The following is a 21,379-nucleotide window of genomic DNA, read 5'->3' as shown; positions in this document are numbered from 1 at the left end:
CTAACGAAAACAACCTCAAGCCCCTCAGCCTTTCCTCATACGATTTTCGCAACATCCAGGTAAATCTCCTCTGCACCCTTTCCAACACTTCCACATGTTTCCTATAATACGGCGACCAGAACTGTACGCAATACTCCAAATGCGGCCGCACCAGAGTTTTGTACAGTTGCAGCATGATCTCCTGGCTCCGAAACTCAATCCCTCTACCAATAAAAGCTAACACACCATACGCCTTCTTAACAACCCTATCAACCTGGGTGCCAACTTTCAGGGATCTATGCACATGGACACCCAGATCCCTCTGTTCATCCACACTACATTATGAATTCCATATTTCTACCATATCTGGTGTCATGTTTGAGAGGATAATCCAACCTCAGCCTATTTTGGTGCAGTTACTACAATTACATGCACTCGCAGATTGATGCTCAGCATTCAAACTATTACAGAGTGGCATGAGCAAATTACTGGGCTGCTGCTTATTCCAACACAGCAGATCCAATTTCTGCACATATAGCTCATAAAACCTCATTGTCTCTTCAATCACATTTAAATTGCTTCCTAAATGATTCCAGGGTTTTTTTTAATGCTTGGGAATCCATTTTACCCAACGTCAGCAGGATAAAAACTACAACACTTGAAATTGTTTTGCCAGCTTCACCCGTCTTTTTTTGCCTCCAACATGTTGCATTTAACCCAAATTTATATTTGCAACCAAGATGCACATTTCCAAATTATTCTTTGGGGAAATAAGTATATTTAGTGTTTATGACAGGCTTGCAGGGAAATAGAAGGTAAATTGATTTTCAAATTGGGGCTAAAAGAGAATTAAAAACATACTTGTATCTTCCCCATTCTCCATGCCAAATGAACCTTTGGTGCCAAGCTTTACAGAACACTCACCAAGTCCAAACCAACTTTTAAAACAGCTTTCAGAAGTGCAGGCATTAGGGAATGTGGTAGAAGTAAAAACATCAAGTAAAATGTTACTCTCAGTACTCACCTCCCTTCTCCATCTCTGCAGTTAGGGCATGAGCAGGCAACTCTTCTCAACCTTTTCCCAGGCTGAACATCCTGCTCGCTTGCTGTTTGGAGCTGTACTTGGGTGATGCTATTAGGGCTAACAGTGCCCAGTGCAGCGTTGGCAATGCTGCCAACAGCTACTGTAACTGGAGTTACAGTTGCAGGCTGTACTTTCAGATGCCATTTTGTATCTCCACCATCCTGGGACTGGTGTTGACCTGTGGGACAGTATTACATGTAAAGCAATTTGTTTTCATGTCTGACCAGTACACAAGTGGTTAAAGCATCTATTCAATGCTATTCTAATGTTTAAAACTTTCTACTGGTAAATCCTTTTTGAATTGAACAATTGCCCATATTCTTAGATATACCAACATCATTGATTAACTACCATATTAAAGTTATGTACAAATTTCAGTGATGGAACCTAAACAGGACCAAAAGGAGGCCATTCAGCCCCTCGAGCCAGCTTTAGGACATGGTCAATTAGTACCTCAACTCCAAATGTTTAGCTTTACTTCAAATCCCTCGATACTCTTACCTGAACAAAAATCTAAGAATCTCAGCATTGACCATTTCAATTCACTCGGCAATCAAAGCCTTTTGAGGAAATGGGTCCAAGTTTTTAAATCATCCTGTGTGTGAGTAAATACTTCCAGATTTCAGTTCTCAATAACTTAGATCCAATTGCAAAATTTTTCTTGTCCTGGATTCCCTTCCTAAATAAAGGGTTTACATATCTCTCACCTACTGAATTATTTTAAAGACCTGATAAACTCAAGGGAATGCAAGCTAATCTTTTTTAAACTTATCCCCACAATGTAACACCCTAAGCCCCCAGTATCATTCTGGTGCATCTATACCATACCACCTCCAAGGCCAATACATCTTTCTTGTGGTGTAGAAGCCAAAACCGAACAAAAGTCCTTCAGAAGAGATTTAACCAAGAGTCTGTACAATTGAAGTATTACTTCCCCATTTCTATATTTACATATATTTGTATTTCCTCTGGGTGCTCTGGTTTCCTCCCAACGTCCAAAGCTGTGGGGGTTAGGTGCTTTGGCCATGCTAAATTGCCCCCTAAGTGGCCCCAGATGTGTAGAGTAGGGGGCTTAGCCATTGGGGGGGGGGGGGGGGGGGGGGCGCATGCGCTGGATAAAATAGTCTGCCAGAGCAGACTTGGTGGGGTGAATGACCTCTTCTGCATCTATGATTTATGCTTAGACTTTTAAAACACCACCATATATCCATTGGTTAAGGAGGCGTAGTTGGATAAGTTAAGACAACAAAATAACTAAACTCTTCAAACATTTTTCAGAATGCAACCAACTCATTTTTGGTTTAAAATGACAATTGGCAAAAAATAAATTGTTGGAGCATGCCCAGTTAGACCTCACCCTTCAGCTTGAAAATATTTTGCCCTTTTAGGCGGACGCAGGGCATCTGGGATCTTGGTGAATAAAAGAATCAATAATTTCTTCCTCAATCAATGGGTTTTAATGATTTAGAAAGCAACAGGAAAGGTGGAAAAAGAAACAGCGTAGGAATGCATCCCCACAGTTGTTTCCTCTCTGGAGTGGTTGATTAGCCTTTTTTTTTAAAAAAGGGACGTACGTTATTAAGTACCAGTCATACCATCCTGTAGCAAATTTAATGGGCAATTAGAGTGCAAATGCAGCAACTTCATGTAACTCATATGAAGATTAATGACAACTATTGTTTTCACAAGGTTAACAAAGTGCAAAACGCCCAACTTGTGATTAGCAATTCACATGGTATCTCTTCCTCACCATGGGTTGCTGGAAGATTAGCACAGTAATAAACGGCAAGCAGCATTAACCTTGCCATTAATTTGGCAGCAAATTCTGGTCCAGTTTAGTTTAACACTGGAACAATGAAAATGCAGCCTGATATAAACATGCAATAAAAACAGAAAATGCTGGGGGAAAACTCAGCAAGTCTGGCAGCATCTGTGGAGAGAGAAACAGAGTTAATGTTTCAGGTTGTGACCTTTCAGAGATGGGAAAAGTTAGAAATGTAATAGGTTTTGAGCAGGTGGGTGAGGCAAGGACAGAGGAAGGTCTGTGATAGGCTGGAAAGACAGGAGAGATAGAATGACAAATGAGCCAGGGCCAAAGAGAATGGTGATGGAGCAAGAAACGAAACAGAGAAACAAAAGATGTGCCCAGAACAGATGTGCTACTGACTTAAAACTGAAACAAGCAGAACAAAAAGGAAACAAATTGCTGAACTCAGGAAGGCTGTAAAGTGCCTAACTGAAAGATGAGATGCTGTTCAAGCTCACAGGCACTGGAACAGTGAAGTCGGCTGAAAACAGATGTCAGCATGAGAGCAAGGTGGAGAATTAAAATGATAGGCCTGTGGAAGCTCGGGGTCATTGTTTGAGGACTAACTAGAGGTGTCCTGCAGAATGCTCACCCAATCTGCTTTTAGTCTCCCCAATGTAGAGAAGGCCACATTATGAGCAGCAAATACAGTAAACTAGATTGATAGGACAGGAAAATCTCTGCTTACCTGGAACAAGTGTTTGGGAACTTGGACGATGAGAGTAGAGTAGGTAAAAGGGAAGATCTTTTATATCCTGCCATCCCCACTATGATACCCTGACCCACTCCTCAATCACCCTGAACAACCTGTCCCTTTTCCACAACACTTTCCCTTGCAAATGCAGGAGCTGTAACACCTGCCTTTTTATCTACTGTTTCTTTGGAGGAAACTATTTTATTGGAGCATAAACATTGTCTCAATAAACAGATATTATAAAATAATTTATCAAAACTTCCATTCCCACAGGCAGGTCCCGTCCTCCACCGGGTACAGGCAGCTGGTCTGGGAGAGGCACATTCAGGGAGTTACTGGTGTTTCTTTTCCCGGGGCAGTTGCACTGACAGACTGGGCAAGGCTGGGGTGGGAACTTTGCCAGTAAGTTAGTTGAACCCACACTGGGCCTCAGTCTATCGGCGCAGCTTCATTCTCTGGCGTTTGTAGAGCTTTTTGCGGTTTGGGTTTTTGGCTGGTTCTGGAGGAGGTTCTAGCTGAATGAGGGATGGTTTCTCGGCAGCCGGCGTATCTCTGTTCACCACCCAAGATCCCAAACAGTCTTTCTAGGTAAAGCAGTGATTACCTTGTAGTTCTTTTTATTGAACTGGATTCATTTTATTCATGCCCTCTCTTTGCTTATTTCCTTTAGTATAGGGAATACAATTTCAACATTTGCAGATGACACAAAGCTTTGAAGTGTTGTGGGAAGAGGCGGAAGAGGATATAGACAGACGGGAGGCAGCAGATAAAATTCAACGCAGAGAAGTATGAAGTGATGTGTTTTGATAACAACAAGGGAAGGCAATATAAACTCAGACATAATTCTCAAGGGGATGCAGGAGCAGAGGGAGCTGGGGCTATATATTTAAAATTCATTCATAGGATGTCGCCGTCGCTAGCTAGACCAACATTCATTGTCCATCCCTAGTTGCCCTTGAGAAGGTGGTGGTGAATTGTCTTCCTGAACATTGCAGTCCTTGAAATGTAGTATACCCATAGTGCTGTCAGGCAGTAAATTCCAGGATTTTGACCCAGTGTCAGGGAAGACACAGTGATACATTTCCAAATCAGAATGGTGACTGGCTAGGAGGGGAACATCCAGGTGGTGTTCCCAGGAATCTGCTGCCCTTGTCCTTCTAGATCAGTGGTTCCCAAACTTTTTTCACTGGGCCGCACTTTCAGCATAAAAATTTGCTCGCGCCACACCAAATTTTTTATTAATACATTCAAAAACAAAAAAACAACCCCTAGCAGTGCTTGATTCATAACATAGAACACAACTACTTTATAATATGATCATGGGACATCCAGAAAGTATAAAACAATGCTTGTTTAAACCATGTTTAAATGTTTCTTTGATTGTCCTTGAATCTTCCCGCCACACTTGCCATCCTCTCTCGCCGCACCAGTGTGGCGCGCCGCACCCTTTGGGAACCACCGTTCTACATGGTAGAGGTCATGGGTTTAGAAGGTGCTGCCTAAGGAACCTTGGTGAGTTCCTGCAGTACATCTTGCAGATGGTACGTGGCTGCTACTGTTCGTCAGTGTTGGAGGGATTGAATGTTTGTGGAAGGGTTAGCAATCAAGCAGGTTGTTTTGTCCTAGATGGTGTTGAGCTTCTTGAGCTTTGTTGGAACCGCACTCATCCAGGCAAGTGGAGAGTATTCCATTACATTTCTGACTTGTGTCTTGTAGATGGTGGACATGCTTTGGGGAGTCAGGTGGTGAGTTACCCACCACAGGATTTCTATCCTTTGACCTACTCTAGGAGCCACAGTATTTATATGACTAGTCCAATTCACTTGGTTGGTCAATGGTAACCCCAGGATGTTGATAGTGGGGAATTCAACAATGGTAATGCCATTGTTCTGTGATCCTGTGTAATGAGGGGGGAATAATTAATGATCTTGCAGTTAGGGATCCTCTTGAAGAAGCGATCACAGATTGGTTGAATTTAAAATACAGATGGAGCGTGAGAAGGTAAAATCCAATAACAGTGTCTTGTGCTTAAACAAAGGAGAGTATGAAGGGATGAGGGAGGAGTTGGCCAAGGTAGACAGGGAGCAAAAACTTTATGGTGGGACAATTGAGGATTTTCAAAGTGGTCTTTCAGTGCTCAGCAAAAGTATATACCAGTGATAAGGAAGGACTGTAGAAAAAGAGATAATCAGCCAAAGATATCTAAGGAAATAAAGGAGGGTATTAAATTGAAAGAAAATGCATACAAAGTGGCAAAGATTAGTGGGAACCTAGAGGATTGGGAAATCTTTAAACGTCAGCAGAAAGCCACAAAAGCAGCTATAAAGAAAAGTAAGATGGATTATGAGAGTAAACTAGCTCAGAATATAAAAACAGATAGCAAAAGTTTCTACAAATATATAAAACAAAAAAGAGTGGCGAAAGTAAACATTCATTCTTTAGAGGACGAGAACGGGGATGTAATAACTGGAAATGAGAAAATGGCTGAGGCATTGAACAAGTATTTTGTGTCGGTCTTCACAGTGGAAGACACAAATAACATGCCAAAGATTGATGACAGGAAGGCGATGGCAGGTGAGAACCTAGAAACTATTATCACGAAAGAGGTAGTGTTGGGCAAGTTAATGGGACTAAAGGTAGACAAGCCTCCTGGTCCTGATGGAATGCATCCCAGGGTACTAAAAGAGATGGCGGGAGAAATAGCAAATGCACTAGTGGTAATTTACCAAATTTCGTTGCTCTGGGGTGGTTCCCGCAGATTGGAAAACAGCAAATGTGACGCCACTGTTTAAAAAAGGAGGTAGACAAAAGACAGGCAACCATAGGCCGGTTAGCTTAACTTCTGTAGTAGGGAAAATGCTTGAATCTATCAAGGAAGAAATAGCGAGACATCTGGATATAAATTGTCCCATTGGTAAGGTGCAGCATGAGTTCATGAAGGGCAGGTCATGTTTGACTAATTTGGTGGAATTCTTTGAGAACATTAAGTGTGCAGTGGACAATGGGGAACCTGTGGATGTGGTGTATCTGAATTTCCAGAAGGCATTTGACAAGGTGCCGCACCAAAGACTGCTACATAAGATAAAGGTGCAGTGTTGCGGGTAATGTATTAGCATGGATAGAGGATTGGTTAACTAACAGAAAGCAAAGAGTGGGGGGTAAATAGGTGTTTTTCTGGTTGGCGATCAGTGACTAATGGTGTGCCTCAGGGATCAGTGTTGGGACCGCAATTGTTTACGATTTACATAGATGATTTGGAGTTGGGGACTAAGTGTAGTGTGTCAAAATTCGCAGATGACACTAAGATGGGTGGAAGAGCAAAGTGTGCAGAGGGATATAAATAATCTAAGTGAGTGGGCGAGGGTCTGGCAGATGGAGTACAATGTTGGTAAATGTGAGGTCATCCATTTTGGTAGGAATAACAGCAAAATGGACTATTATTTAAATGGTAAAAAATTGCAACATGCTGCTGTGCAGAGGGACCTGGGTGTCCTTGTGCAGGAATCTCAAGGAGTTGGTTTGCAGATGCAGCCGGTAATTAAGGCGGCAAATGGAATTTTGTCCTTCATTGCTAGAGGGATGGAGTTTAAAAACAGCGAGATTATGTTGCAGCTGTATAAGGTGCTGGTAAGGCCACACCTGGAGTAGTGTGTACAGTTTTGGTCTCCTTACTTGAGAAAGGATATACTGGCACTGGAGGGGGTGCAGAGGAGATTCACTAGGTTGATTCCGGAGTTGAGGCTTATGAAGAGAGACCGAGTAGATTGGGGCTATACTCATTGGAATTCACAAGAATGAGGGGAGATCTTATAGAAACATACAAGTCTATGAAGGGAATAGATAAGATGGAAGCAGGGAAGTTGTTTCCACTGGCAGGTGAAACTAGAACTAGGGGGCATAGCCTCAAAATAAGTGGAAGCAGATTTAGGACTGAGTTGAGGAACAACAACAAAGAGTTGTGAATCTGTGGAATTCCCTGCCCAGTGAAGCAGTTGAGGCTACCTCATTGAATGTTTTTAAGGCAAGGATAGATAAATATTTGAACAGTAAAGGAATTAAAGGTTATGGTGAGCGGGTGGATAAGTGGAGCTGAGTCCACAAAAAGATCAGCCATGATCTTATTGAATGGCAGAGCAGGCTCGAGGGGCCAGACGGCCTACTCCTGCTCCTAGTTCTTCTGTTCTTAATTGTATGTCAAGGGCAATGGTTATGTCCTCTCTTGTTGGAGATGGTCCTTGTGTGGCACAAATGTTGCTAGCTGCTTGTCAGCCCATGCCTGGATATCGTCCAGGTCTTGCTGCCATGGACTGCTTGGACATCAATTAATGAAAGTGGCAAGGCAGGGTGCAAAAGTGATTTAAAGAACGTACAAAAGCAAGGAAGTTATGATGAACCTTTATCAAAATGAATCTGGGTCAGCCTCAACTGCAGTATCATGAGCAGGATGGGAAGGCTTTAGAGAGGATGCAGAAAAGATTCATAAGAATGAGAAGCTTCAGCTATGTGGATCGATTGGAGGGGCTGGCATGTAGTCCTTGCAGAAAACAATATTAAGGGGAAATTGTATAGAGATGCTCAAAATCACAACTAGGTAGATAGGGGAAAAGTTCCCAATGGCAGAAGAGCAGAGACAAACGGACACTTATTTAAGGTGGCTGGCGAAAGAACCAATGCCGACATTAGAAGAAACTTGACTGAAGCAGCATGTAGTTAGGATCTGGAATGCAATGCTTGAGAGCGTGGTGGAGGCAGATTCAATTAAGACTTTCAAAAGAGGCTTGTAAGATCTCGCCCAAGGCCAACGGGCAATGCCGCTCTGTAAGCCTTGCCTGCCCTGAAGCCTTGCCGTGCCAGTAAAATCAGGGCCCCAGTGTATCCTTTCAGTCAGTCATGTGATCTTTTGGGAGGGGCAAAAACAGAATTCCAAAAACTCTGAGCCAAGAGAAAGAAAATCTAGAAAATTTCTCTGACCTCAAGAGAATCACAACAATTTACAGGAGGTCAGAGTGTTGAGAAAACATGCCTCAAATCATCCTGCACATGTCGCACTTCAAGTTATTAACTAAAAAGTCACTTATAAAACATGCCCGATGAACCAATGACACCCACACAATAAACATTTCTAAAATTTAAAATAAAAAGTTCTGCAGGACTGTGGCTCAGAAGGGAAAGGGGGAGAGCAGGAGAGCAATAGTTATTGGGGACTCGTTAGAGGGATAGATAGGAGGTTCTGTGGCAGCGAAAGAGACTCACGGATGGTATGTTGCCTCCCGGGTGCCTGGGTCCGTGACATCTCGGACTGTGTTTTCAGGGTCCTTAAGGGGGAGGGTGAACAGTCACAAGTCGTGGTACACATCAGTACCAACGACATAGAGAAGGGACAGGGATTTAAAACAGGAATTTAGGGAGCTAGGTGAAAGACACCGAATTGTGGTCACTATCTCCAAAGTGCTCTCCCACAACCAAATCTAACACTTGGCCCGGTTCATTACCCAGTACCAAATCCAATGTGGCCCCACCTCTTGTCGGCCTATCCACATATTGTGTCAGGAAACCTTCCTGCACGCACTGTACAAAAGGTAGATGTTCTGAGGGAAGATGTATTAGCAATTTTGAAAAACCTGAGGGTCGATAAGTCCCCTGGGCCAGACGAGATATATCCTAGGATTCTTTGGGAGGTAAGGGATGAGATTGCAGAGCCTTTGGCTTTGATCTTTGGGTCCTCACTGTCCACGGGGATAGTACAGTAAGAAGTCTCACAACACCAGGTTAAAGTCCAACAGGTTTATTTGGTAGCAAATACCATAAGCTTTCGGAGCACTGCTCCTTCGTCAGATGGAGTGGATATCTGCTCTCAAACAGTGCACAGACACAGAAATCAAGTTACAGAATACTAATTAGAATGCGAATCTCTACAGCCAGCCAGGTCTTAAAGGTACAGACAATGTGGGTGGAGGGAGCATTCAACACAGGTTAAAGAGATGTGTATTGTCTCCAGACAGAACAGCTAGTGAAATTCTGCAAGATCAGGGGGAAAGCTGTGGGGGTTACTGATAATGTGACATAAATCCAACATCCCGGTTTAGGCCGTCCTCATGTGTGCGGAACTTGGCTATCAGTTTCTGCTCAGCGACTCTGCGCTGTCGTGTGTCGTGAAGGCCGCCTTGGAGAACACTTACCTGAAGATCCAAGGCTGAATGCCCGTGACTGCTGAAATGTGGGGGAGCACTTCAGCAGTCACGGGCATTCAGCCTTGGATCTTCAGGTAAGTGTTCTCCAAGGTGGCCTTCACGACACAGCAGAGTCGCTGAGCAGAAACTGATAGCCAAGTTCCGCACACATGAGGACGGCCTAAACCGGGATATTGGATTTATGTCAAATTATCAGTAACCCCCACAGCTTTCCCCCTGATCTTGCAGAATTTCACTAGCTGTTCTGTCTGGAGACAATACACATCTCTTTAACCTGTGTTGAATGCTCCCTCCACCCACATTGTCTGTACCTTTAAGACCTGGCTGGCTATAGAGATTCGCATTCTAATTAGTATTCTGTAACTTGATTTCTGTGTCTGTGCACTGTTTGAGAGCAGATATCCACTCCATCTGACGAAGGAGCAGTGCTCCGAAAGCTTATGGTATTTGCTACCAAATAAACCTGTTGGACTTTAACCTGGTGTTGTGAGACTTCTTACTGTGCTTACCCCAGTCCAACGCCGGCATCTCCACATCACGGGGATAGTGCCAGAGGACTGGAGAGTGGCGAATGTTGTTCCTCTGTTCAAGAAAGGAAATAGAAATGATCCTGGTAATTATAGGCCGGTTAGTCTTACTTCGGTGGTCGGTAAGTTAATGGAAAAGGTCCTGAGGGATAGGATTTATGACCATTTGGAAAGATGCAGCTTAATCCGGGATAGTCAACATGGATTCGTGAAGGGTAAGTCTTGCCTCACAAATTTGATTGAATACTTTGAGGAGATAACTAAGTGTGTAGATGAAGGTAGAGCAGTTGATGCCATATACATGGATTGTAGTAAGGTGTTTGATAAGGTCCCCCATGGTCAGCTCATTAAGTAAGTAAGGAGGTGTGGGATAGAGGAAAATTTGGCCGATTGGATAAGTAACTGGCTATCTCATAGAAGACAGAGGATGGTGGTGGATGGAAAATGTTCAGACTGGACACCAGTTACCAGTGGTGTACCACAGGGATCAGTGCTGAGTCCTCTGCTCTTTATGATTTTTATCAATGACTTGGAGGAGGGGGCTGAAGGGTGGATCAGTAAATTTGCTGATGACACCAAGATTGGTGGAGTAGGGGGATGAGGTGGAGGGCTGTTGTAGGCTGCAAAGAGAAATTGATAGGATGCAGAGCTGGGCCGAAAAATGGCAGATGGAGTTTAACCCTGATAAGTGCGAGGTGATTAATTTTGGTACGACAAATTTGAATGCGGATTACAGGGTCAACGGCAGGGTTCTGAGGAATGTGGAGGAACAGAGAGATGTTGGGGTTCATATCCACAGATCTCTGAAAGTTGCCACTCAGGTGGATAGAGCCGTGAAGGCGGCCTATAGTGTGTTAGCGTTTATTAACAGGGGGTTTGAGTTTTAAGAGCCGTGGGGTTATGCTGCAACTGTACAGGACCTTGGTGAGACCACATTTGGAATATTATGGTTCTGGCCACCTCACTAGAAGGATGTGAAGCTTTGGAGAGAGTGCAAAGGAGATTTACCAGGATGCTGCCTGGTTTGGAAGGTAGGTCTTATGAGGAACGGTTGAGGGAGCTGGGGCTTTTCTCTTTAGAGCCGAGGAGGTTGAGAGGTGACTTAATAGAGGTTTATAAGATGATGAGGAGGATAGATAGAGTGGACATTCAGAGACTATTTCCTCGGGTGGATGTAGCTGTTACTAGGGGGCATAACTATAAAGGTTCATGGTGGGAGATACAGGAAGGATGTCCGAGGAAGGTTCTTTACTCAGAGTGGTTGGGGTGTGGAATGGACTGCCTGCTGTGATAGTGGAGTCGGACACTTTAGGAACTTTCAAGCGGTTATTGGATAGGCACATGGAGCACACCAGAATGATAGGGAGTGGGATAGCTTGATCTTGGTTTCGGACAAAGCTTGGCACAACATCGAGGGCCGAAGGGCCTGTACTGTGCTGTACTGTTCTATAGGACTTGAGCATATTGATCTAGGTTGACATTCCAGTATGTAGAGTGAGTGCTGCATTGCTAAGAGGTGCCATCTTCTGGGTAAAACATTAAACCAAGGTACCCTCTGCCCTCCCAGTGGATGAGATATCCCCTGGGATATTTTGAAAAAAGAGCCAGAGGAGTCATACCTGGTGTCCTGGCCAATATTTATCCCTCAGTTTAGACAGATTATCTGGTCATTATCACATTGCTGTTTGTAGGAGCTGGCAGCACACAAATAACTTCCTCCTACATTATAACAGTGACTGCATTTCAAAGTACTTAAAATCGTAGAATCCTACAATGCAGGAGGCCATTTGGCCCATCGAGTCAGCACTGACCACAATCCCACCCAGGCCCCATCCCAATAACCCCATGAATTTACCCTAGCAATTTAGCATGGCCAATCCACCATGCATGTATAAATGTAGCCATGTCAAGCATGATCAGCCATTACTGAATAAGAGGACACTTCATTTTACATTTATACCATTGAAACTTCAATATGTGGCTTTGACACTCATCTTTCAGATGTTCATTTCAAGAACAGAGATTTGCTGTCACCTGGTTTAACTGAGTACTGCACAACTCAAACTTTATTTAGTTTGTTTTCTGCAAATTTTACCAAAATAGAAAATGTGGGTGTTATCCAGTTTCACTGTGGTGAAATACACAGCAGTATAGGGCAGCCTCTTATCAGTCATCTTATCTATATTCCTTTGGTAAAGTTTGGAGTTCATATGCAGCAGGATAATTGGTGGGGGTTGGCACCAAGATGTCCGAAAGCCTTTGAAGAGTCTCAAAAACTTATCAGTCTTTATCAACACTGGAATAGGTCGGAGCAAAAAGGGGTGATAAAAATGAAGCTAAAAGAAAAGAAGCTGAATAGAATCAAACCCTAGGTGGAGAAAACATGGATTGTTCGGAGAGGAAAGGAACATTTCTGAAATTTGAGAGACTAATTTTTTTAAATTCTAGAATAAATTAAACCAAAAATTTACAGATTAAATATCAAAATGGTAAAAATACTGAGCCACAGCCATCAGATTTAGTTTGGCCGCAACAGGAATTTCCTTTACATTTAGAAACCCAGTGGTAGATGGTGCTGAAAAGAAGTTTAGGCATGGGGTTAAGCAGGCTCCAAAGTTTGAAGTGACAGGAAAGTGTTACTCATCAATTCAGCATTTAACACTGATACCAGTGGGAAACCTGAGTTGCACTGTGAAATGGCCCAAGAATAATAATCACCACTCACCTGTTTAGTACTACATTGAGAAGCTCAAGACCCTTTAAGACAGAGTAACTGCTACTGGATTGAATATCCACTCCCAACACCACTGGTTAGCTGGCGACTGCAGTTATTACTAACTATGGGACGTATGCAAACCCAAGTTTACTTCAATGTGAACTATATCATAAGAGAAGGCAAGATTATCTTTCGAAAACGCTTGTTCAATTTTCAACTGTCATAGGTGCGTCCTAGTTAGCTAAACTCAGTGGCAATGCTACCAAAGCTATATGGCATAAAGTACAAATAAATCAGATTCACTCAACAACAACTTGCTGTTGAAGCTTTTCATCTTGCACTCACAGGACATCTTGCAAGATTACCAGTGTAAGGAGAAAACAACTTGTACTGTATGAGAAGAGAATACTGATTGATTGGTAGTGAACTCTGATAGAGGCATTGCCATAGTGGGTGTACTAGTTGATGGTGACCAACAGATAATTGCCAAGCATTGATTAAAATTTACATAAAAGGCAGTTTGATCCCAATTGGTCAAAATATTGCCCTGGGAAATGAGTCAATGAACGGCTGTCACTTATTTTGTTTAGCTGGAACAGGTGCAATGCATGTACGTGTTCATTCTGTGTGCAAAAAGCAAGGCCTTGTGTATTAATACATGAAGCTTCAAGTAAACGCAAATGTGCCACACTGAGCCCAAGTGATCATCTCAAATTGGTTGTCAGTGAAATTCTTAACAGAGGATTATGTAGCCAATGTTGTCCAATTACAGAATTACATCTAATGTTGGACATTATGTTTTGAGTTTTGCAAGCACAGGTTGGTTGGGTGCAGTCTCTAGCTTGCCCATTGCAAACTCCCACAGAAGACCAAATGAGTCATGAATTTGGTGTACAGGGGGATGAGGCAATTTAACTATGGTTTACTTTAATAAGCGTGTTAAGTATTATTTGGATTTCTCAGAAACCCTACAATGCAGCAAGAGGCCATTCGGCTCATCGAGCCTGTGCTGACAACAATCCCACCCAGGCCCTATCCCCGTAACCGCATATTTACCTCGCTAATCCCACTAATCTACGCATCCCAGAACACTAAGGGGCAATTTAGCATGGCCAATGCACCTAGCCGCACATCTTTGGACTGTGGGAAGAAACTCGGAGCATCAGGAGGAGACTGATGTAGACATGGAGAGAACGTGCAAACTCCCCACAGACAGTGACCCAAGCCGTGAAGCGAACCCAGGTCCCTGGAGCATGAGGCACAGTGCTAACCACTGTGCCACCCATCAGTACCAGTAAGGTTTATCAATAGTTGCAAGATTTATGAAGGCCAAATAAATAATGTTAATGCAAGTGAATTATTTAAGTCATGGAGGCAGCTTGATCACATAGGATGCACATCCTGTAATATGTGGGAAGTCATGGACCTGAACAACCATATGCTCAAAGGTGTCACCAGCTGCAGAAACTGAGCTATAGGTGGAGCTCAAGTGACGGATAGAGTCACTGTAGCACTTCCACAAGGTGGAGAGTTACATGGATAGCATGTTCAGAGGTGGCCACACCACATGCCATGCTGGGAGCTTGAAGGCAAAAGGGGGATGGGTGACCACTAGGCAGTCCAGGAGAACCAGGCAGGTAGCGCCAGACTCATGACGATCTGCCTGCTAATCGGTTTCCTGCTTTGGATACTGTGAAGGGCAGTTACATCTAAATGTACGGCACCAAGGGGCTTATTTATTTGGCCAAGGGGCCAAATAAATAAGCTGGAAGAACAGACAGGCATTTCTGTCACCCTAGACGCGACTGCAGGACTGCCTCCATGGTGCCTCGGTCAAGGATGCCACAAAGAGGCTGCATGACATTCTTCTGGGGGAGGGTGAACAGCCAGAGGTTGTGGTCCACGTTGGTACCAATGGCTTAGGTAGGAAGGGGAATGAGTAGATTTCAGGGAGCTGGGAAGGGAATTAAAAAGCAGGACTTTAAGAGCAGTAATCTCAGGATTACTCCCAGCCCCATGAGAGCAAATGAGAGTACATAGAACATTACAGCATAGAACAGGCCCTTCGGCCCACGATGTTGTGCCAAGCTTTGTCTGAAACCCAGATCAAGCTATTTCCTCCCTATCATCCCGAAGTACTCCATGTGCCTATCCAATAGCTTCTTAAATGATCCTAAAGTTTCTGACTCCACTATCCCTGCAGGCAGTCCATTCCACACCCCAACCACTGAGTAAAAAACCTACCTCGGACATCCTTCCTATATCTCCCACCATGAACCCTATAGTTATGCCCCCTAGTTACCACTCCATTCACCCGAGGAAATAGTCTTTGAACGTTCACTCTATCTATCCCCCTCATCATCTTATAAACCTCTATCAAGTCTCCTCTCAACCTCCTCCGCTCCAAAGAGAAAAGCCCAAGTTCCCTCAACCTTTCCTCATAAGACCTACCCTCCAAACCAGGCAGCATCCTGGTAAATCTCCTTTGCACTCTTTCCAGTGCCTCCACATCCTTCTTGTAGTGAGGTGACCAGAACTGCACACAATATTCCAAATGTGGTCTCACCAAGGTCCTGTACAGTTGCAGCATAACCCCACGGCTCTTAAACTCCAACCCCCTGTTAATGAACGCCAACACACTATAGGCCTTCTTCACGGCTCTATCCACTTGAGTGGCAACCTTCAGAGATCTATGGATATGAACCCCAAGATCTCTCAAGAGTAGGAGAATTGCTTGACTGAACCTGTGGCTGGAGAACTGGTATAGGAGGAAGGACATGAGTGTGTTGAGGCATTGGGACTAGGTGTGATCTGGACAAGATGGACAGGTTGCATCTTAGCAGGACTGGGACTAACATCCTCGCAGGGAGATTTGCTGGTGCTGCTGGGAAGGGTTTAAATTAGTTTACCAGGGGGATGGGAACCCAAGTGTATTAAACTGTGAGAGAAGCAAAATAGAAGACATATGAAGCCTAGGCAAGCATCAAATGGGATCAAAATAGAGAATAACGTAAAAAAACAGAAGTAAAGGCATTCTTAAATGCACATAGCATTTGCAAAAAGATTGATTATTTGAAAGCACAAAGAGGTCAATGGGCAGGTTATGATTTAATTGCCATTACACAGATGTAGCTACAGGGCGGCCAAAATTGGGAACAGAATATCTAAGGGAATTTGGTATTTAGGAGGGATAGACAAAAATAAAGGAAAAGGAGGTAGGGTTGCAGTCTTAAGGGATGAGAACAGTACATTATTAAGAGAGGATCTTAGATCAAAGGATCAAGATGCAGAATCTCAAGATGGGTGGAACCAAGAAACAGCAAGGGGCACAAAACGGAATTATTTATAGACCAAACTGTAGTGCTTTTGCTGGGTACAGTACAAATCAGGAAATTATAGAGATGCATGTAACAAACATGGGTAATGCAGTAATAATAGATGACTTCAATTTACACAGACTGGATTAATGAATTCAACACTAATGTTGTGGAGGAGGAACTCCTGGAACACGTACAAGATGGGTTTCTGGAGCAGTACATGTAGGAGTCAACTAGGGATTGAGCTAATTTTGATTTTGTGCTGTGCAATGTGAAAGGGCAAATGAATAACCTTTCTATGAAAAGGAGCCTTTGGGAAATAGTGACCATAATATTGTTGGGGACAAATACCTTAATGTATATTTTTATAAAATGTTCTGATGTCTAATTTTGAAATTTTAAAAGTGGACTTCTTTTAAAATGGCTGAAGTTACACCTGTCTGAAGCTGAACAAAAGGAACCTGTGCCTGGTTATCCGCGTGAGCTGCAGTGACCAAATTCAAAAGAGAACTATACAAAGGCCAACTTGCAATTCATAAGCCAGGCCTATCCAATTGGAGCCTATCCATCTGCTAGGACAATAGGCCCTGCAACCGCTCTTTCAAGTCTTAATGGGTGGAACATTTAACCACCTCGTGGACCCAGACAGAGGAGATGCATCTTTTGTCAAAGACACTGAAGAGGAGGGAGTCACGTGACATGGAATCTTCGAGCTTGTGTATCCAGTAATATTGCCTTGTGGGGTAGTAAAGCTGTCTGCCATTTTACCATTTGTGAGCAGCAACATAGAAAAGGAGTTCTGCCCCGATTGAATACCCGACCCCTTCTACAATATTTCCATTGGCACTCCTGTACTATAATTAGCAAGACTGATTCATTTCTGCGTGTCTAATTGTGGAGGTCCACTGAAAAAGCAAATTATACAGCATCAGTTTTAATTCTGTAAACATCTGTGAAGGGATAACTCTTTGGACTGTGAAACTGGACTGTAAACTCACATAAAACTATAATTATTTTCTGTGGCCTTTGCCATATAAATCTTTCTTTCTCTATCCCTCTTATACTATACGAGTGCCTAGGGGGCTATGTGGCAACACCTCTCCCACATGTGTGTGTACAAATAAACTAACCCTTTTGAGTTTACTCTATCATGTGTGCGTTGTGGGGTTAAGTGAATTTGGATCACACCAAAAGTGAGGGGTTGGGAAATATGCCACCGTTTATAAAAGGGGAAGCAAATCAAAAAATATATTTTTATGGACAAATGGAGAGAGAAAAATCAGGGCCGTTTAAATTAACCTCTTTCCTGCCTGTAAAAATGATAGAATTTTGCATCAAGTTTGAATTCATCCTGAAACTAGGGTCTTAAATTTGAAGAATGGAAGCTATAAAAAGGTACAAGTGGTAAGGTAGATTGAGAAGATACACTGAATGTTTGATGGTAGCCAGGCAATAGCTAATATTTAAAAGAAGCACTACATGGAGTACAACAGATATATATTCCTCTAAGGCACAAATACCCAAAGGGAAAGATAAATCCACCATGGTTAATGGAAAGTTAAAGACTGCACTAGATCAAAGCAAGAGGCGAGGAGGATGTCAGAAAAAGTGATAAGTTTGAAGACAGAGCAAAGAAACGGATTCAGGAAAGAGAAAATATAAATGCAAACAGCAATTGGCGAGTGACATAAAAGATGATTGTAAAAGCCATTTGAGGTCTGTGAAAATGAAAAGATTATCTAAGACAAATGTTGACTCATTAGAGTGGTTCAGTTGTTCGCATTGCTGCCTCACAGCTCCAGGAACCTGCGTTCAATTCCGGCCTTGGGTGAGTGTGTTGAGTTTGCAAGTTCTCCCAGTGTCTGCAGGGTTATCTCTGGGTACTCCGGCTTCCCCTCAGTCCAAAGATATGCAGGTTAGATGGATTGGCCAAGCCAAGTTGCTCCCAAATGTCCAAAGATGTGTACATTAAGGGGGATCAGCAGGGTAAATGGGGCAGGGTTACAGGGATAGGGAAGGAGGGGCAGGCCCAGGTAAGATGCCCTGTCAGAGTCAGTGCAGACTCGATGGGCCAAATGGCCTCCTCCTACTCTTTTCGCACCACAGCGAAAAACCGCACCAACCTCCTCAGAAGACAAACAGAGTACCCTTCGTCGTCCAGTACTTCCCCGGAGCGGAAAAGCTGCGACATCTTTTCCAGAGCCTTCAACATCTTGCCAAGGCCATCCCCACAACCCCACTAATTGCCTTCAAACAACTGTGCAACCTCAGACTATTGTCCACAGCAAACTACCCAGCCTTCAGCAGAACAGTGACCATGACACCACACAACCCTGCCACAACAATCTCTGCAAAACATGCCGGATCATCGACACGGATGCCATCACCTCACGTGAGAACACCATCCACCAGGTTCACAGTATGTACTCTTGCGATTCAGCCAACATTGTCTACCTGATACGCGGCAGGAAAGGATGTCCCCAAGGCATGGTACATTGGCGAGGCCATGCAGACACTATGACAACGGATGAATGGACGCCACTTGACAATCACCAGACAGGAGTGTTCCCTTCCTGTCGAGGAACATTTCAGCAGTCAAGGGCATTCAGCCTCTGATCTTCGTGTATGCGTTCTCCAAGGCGGCCTTCACGATACACAACAATGCAGAATCGCCGAGCAAAAACTGATAGCCAAGTTCCGTACATGAGGACGGCCTCAACCGGGATCTTGGGATCGTGTCACACTATCTGCAACCCCCACAACTTGCCTGGACTTGCAAAATCTCACTAACTGTCCTGGCTGGAGACAATTTACATCTCTTTAACCTGTGCTTAACCCTCTCGCCACTAGCACTGTCTACACCTGTAAAGACTTGATTACCTGTTAAGACTCGCATTCCAACCATTATCTTGTAAATTGAGTTTGTGTCTATATATGCCCCGTTTGTGAACCCAACTCTTCACTCACCTGATGAAGGAGCTGCGCTCAGAAAGCTTGTGCTACTAAATAAACCTGTTGGATTTTAACCTGGTGTTGGGAGACTTCTTACTGTGCCTACCACAGTCCAATGCCGGCATTTTCACATCAAGGTTACAAAGGGACTGGTGAAATTAAGGAACTGGAGAAACTAGTATTAGTAATGAGGTGATACTTGAAGTTAACTGGATTGAAGGCTGAAGCTTATCTGGTCCAGTGTGTTGAAGGAGGCGGTTAGAGAGATAGTGGATGCATTGCTAGTTATCTTTCTAAACTCTTTAGATTCTCGAATGGTTCCTACAGATTGGAAAGTAGCAAATGTAATTTCACTATTTGAGAGAGGATGGAGTACCATAGACCTGTTAGATAGATGAGCAGCACGGTGGCACAGTGGTTAGCACTGCTGCCTCAGTGCTAGGGACCCAGGTTCGATTCCCGGCTTGGATCACTGTCTGTATGGAGTTTGCACGTTTTCCCCATGTCTCCGTGGGTTTCCTCCGGGTGCTCCGGTATCCGCCCACATTCTGAAAAATGTGTAGATTAGGTGCATTGGTCATGCTAAATTCTCCCTCAGTGTACCTGAACAGGTGCTATAGTGTGGTGACTAGGGGATTTTCACAGTAACTTCATTGCAGTGTTAATGTAAGCCTAGTGACTAATAAATAAACTTTAGATGTCAGTAATAAGGAAAATGTTACATTATTAAGGATGTGATAACTGCATATTTAGAAAATGATAAATCCATGTTGACTCTGCCCACTTTTATGAAAGGGAAATCATGTTTGACAAATTTTTGGGAGCTTTTTTGAGAACGTTACTTGTAGCATGGGTGGAGAACCAGTGAATGCAGTATATTTGGATTTTCAGAAGTCTTTTGATAATGCCCCAACAGGAAATTAGTAAATAAAATTAGAGCACATAAGATTGGGGAAAATATACTAGTATGGATTGAGAATTGGTTGAGAGAAAAATCAGAGAGTAAGAATAAACAGATCGTTCTCAGGATGGTAGCCTATTATTGGTGGGGTAACACAAAAAATCAGTGCTAGATACACGACTATTTACAATCTATATAAATGATTTGGATTTATTTAGGGCCCAAAGGTAATATTTGCAAATTCGCTGATGACACCAAACTGGGTGGGAATGCAAGGAGCTGGACAAGGGGTGACTGAGCTAGAATATATGTGAATAATAAATAGAATATATAATGTGAATAAATGTGAAGTCATTGGTACAAAAAAAGCGCAAAATATTTCCTTAAATGGAGAGAGGTTGGGAAGTGTTGATGTCCAAGGGGACCTGGCTGCTTGTTCATGAGGCACTAAAAATTAGCACGCATATGGGCAAGTAATGGTGCGTTGGTCTTCATTGCAAAGGAATCGGAGTACAGGAGTAGGCATGTCTTTTTGCAATTGTATAGAGCAAAGGTGAGACATCACCTGGAGTATTACGCACATCTTGATCCCCTTATCCAAGAATGTACTTGCCATAGAGTGTGCAAACGAGGTTCACCAGATTAATCCCTGGAATGGCAGGACTGTCTTGAGGAGAGATGGAGAAAACTCAATCTGTATTCCCAAGAATGAGGGGTGACCTCACTGAAATGTACAAAATTCTGACAGGCTGGATGTAGATTTTTTCCCCTAACTAGTGAGTCTAAATCGTTTGTGAACAGAATTCCCACTCACCTGAAGAAGGGGCTTGGAGCTCCGAAAGCTTGTGTGGCTTTTGCTACCAAATAAACCTGTTGGACTTTAACCTGGTGTTGTTAAACTTCTTACTGGTGAGTCTAAAACCAGGGGACTTAATCTCAGAATAAAGGGATAAGCCATTTAAGGCTAAGTTGAGGGGGAATTTCTTCACTCAGGGTGGTGAATCTTTGGAATTCTCTACCCCGAGGACTTGGAAGGTCAAGTACTGTGCATGTTCAAGACAGAAATCTATAGATTTCTGAAGAGGTATGAAGATAGTGCAGGCAAGTGGCATTGAGGCAGATGATCAGCCATGTTCAAATTGAATGGCAGAGCAGGTCTGACATGTCTAAATGATCTACTCCTGTAAGAATTTTAAAACTAGGAGCTAATG

At 43.3% G+C, this 21,379-nt stretch overlaps 1 protein-coding gene across 2 annotated transcripts in view; it reads right to left on the bottom strand.

Moving 5' to 3' along the window:
* Window positions 1–21,379, bottom strand: part of sp4 (sp4 transcription factor) — a 68,929-nt gene that overhangs the window by 23,369 nt on the left and 24,181 nt on the right. For both annotated transcript variants that reach the window (XM_078238570.1, XM_078238578.1), the window contains exon 4: window positions 1,004–1,241. In XM_078238570.1, the coding sequence (XP_078094696.1) occupies window positions 1,004–1,241 (238 nt within the window). The remainder of the gene's footprint in view (window positions 1–1,003; window positions 1,242–21,379) is intronic.

The sequence above is a fragment of the Mustelus asterias genome, chromosome 2, assembly GCF_964213995.1.
Source record: "Mustelus asterias chromosome 2, sMusAst1.hap1.1, whole genome shotgun sequence".
NCBI lineage: Eukaryota > Metazoa > Chordata > Chondrichthyes > Carcharhiniformes > Triakidae > Mustelus > Mustelus asterias.
Note: the sequence above shows the minus strand (reverse complement) of the source record. Positions and strands in the feature narration are given on the sequence as shown.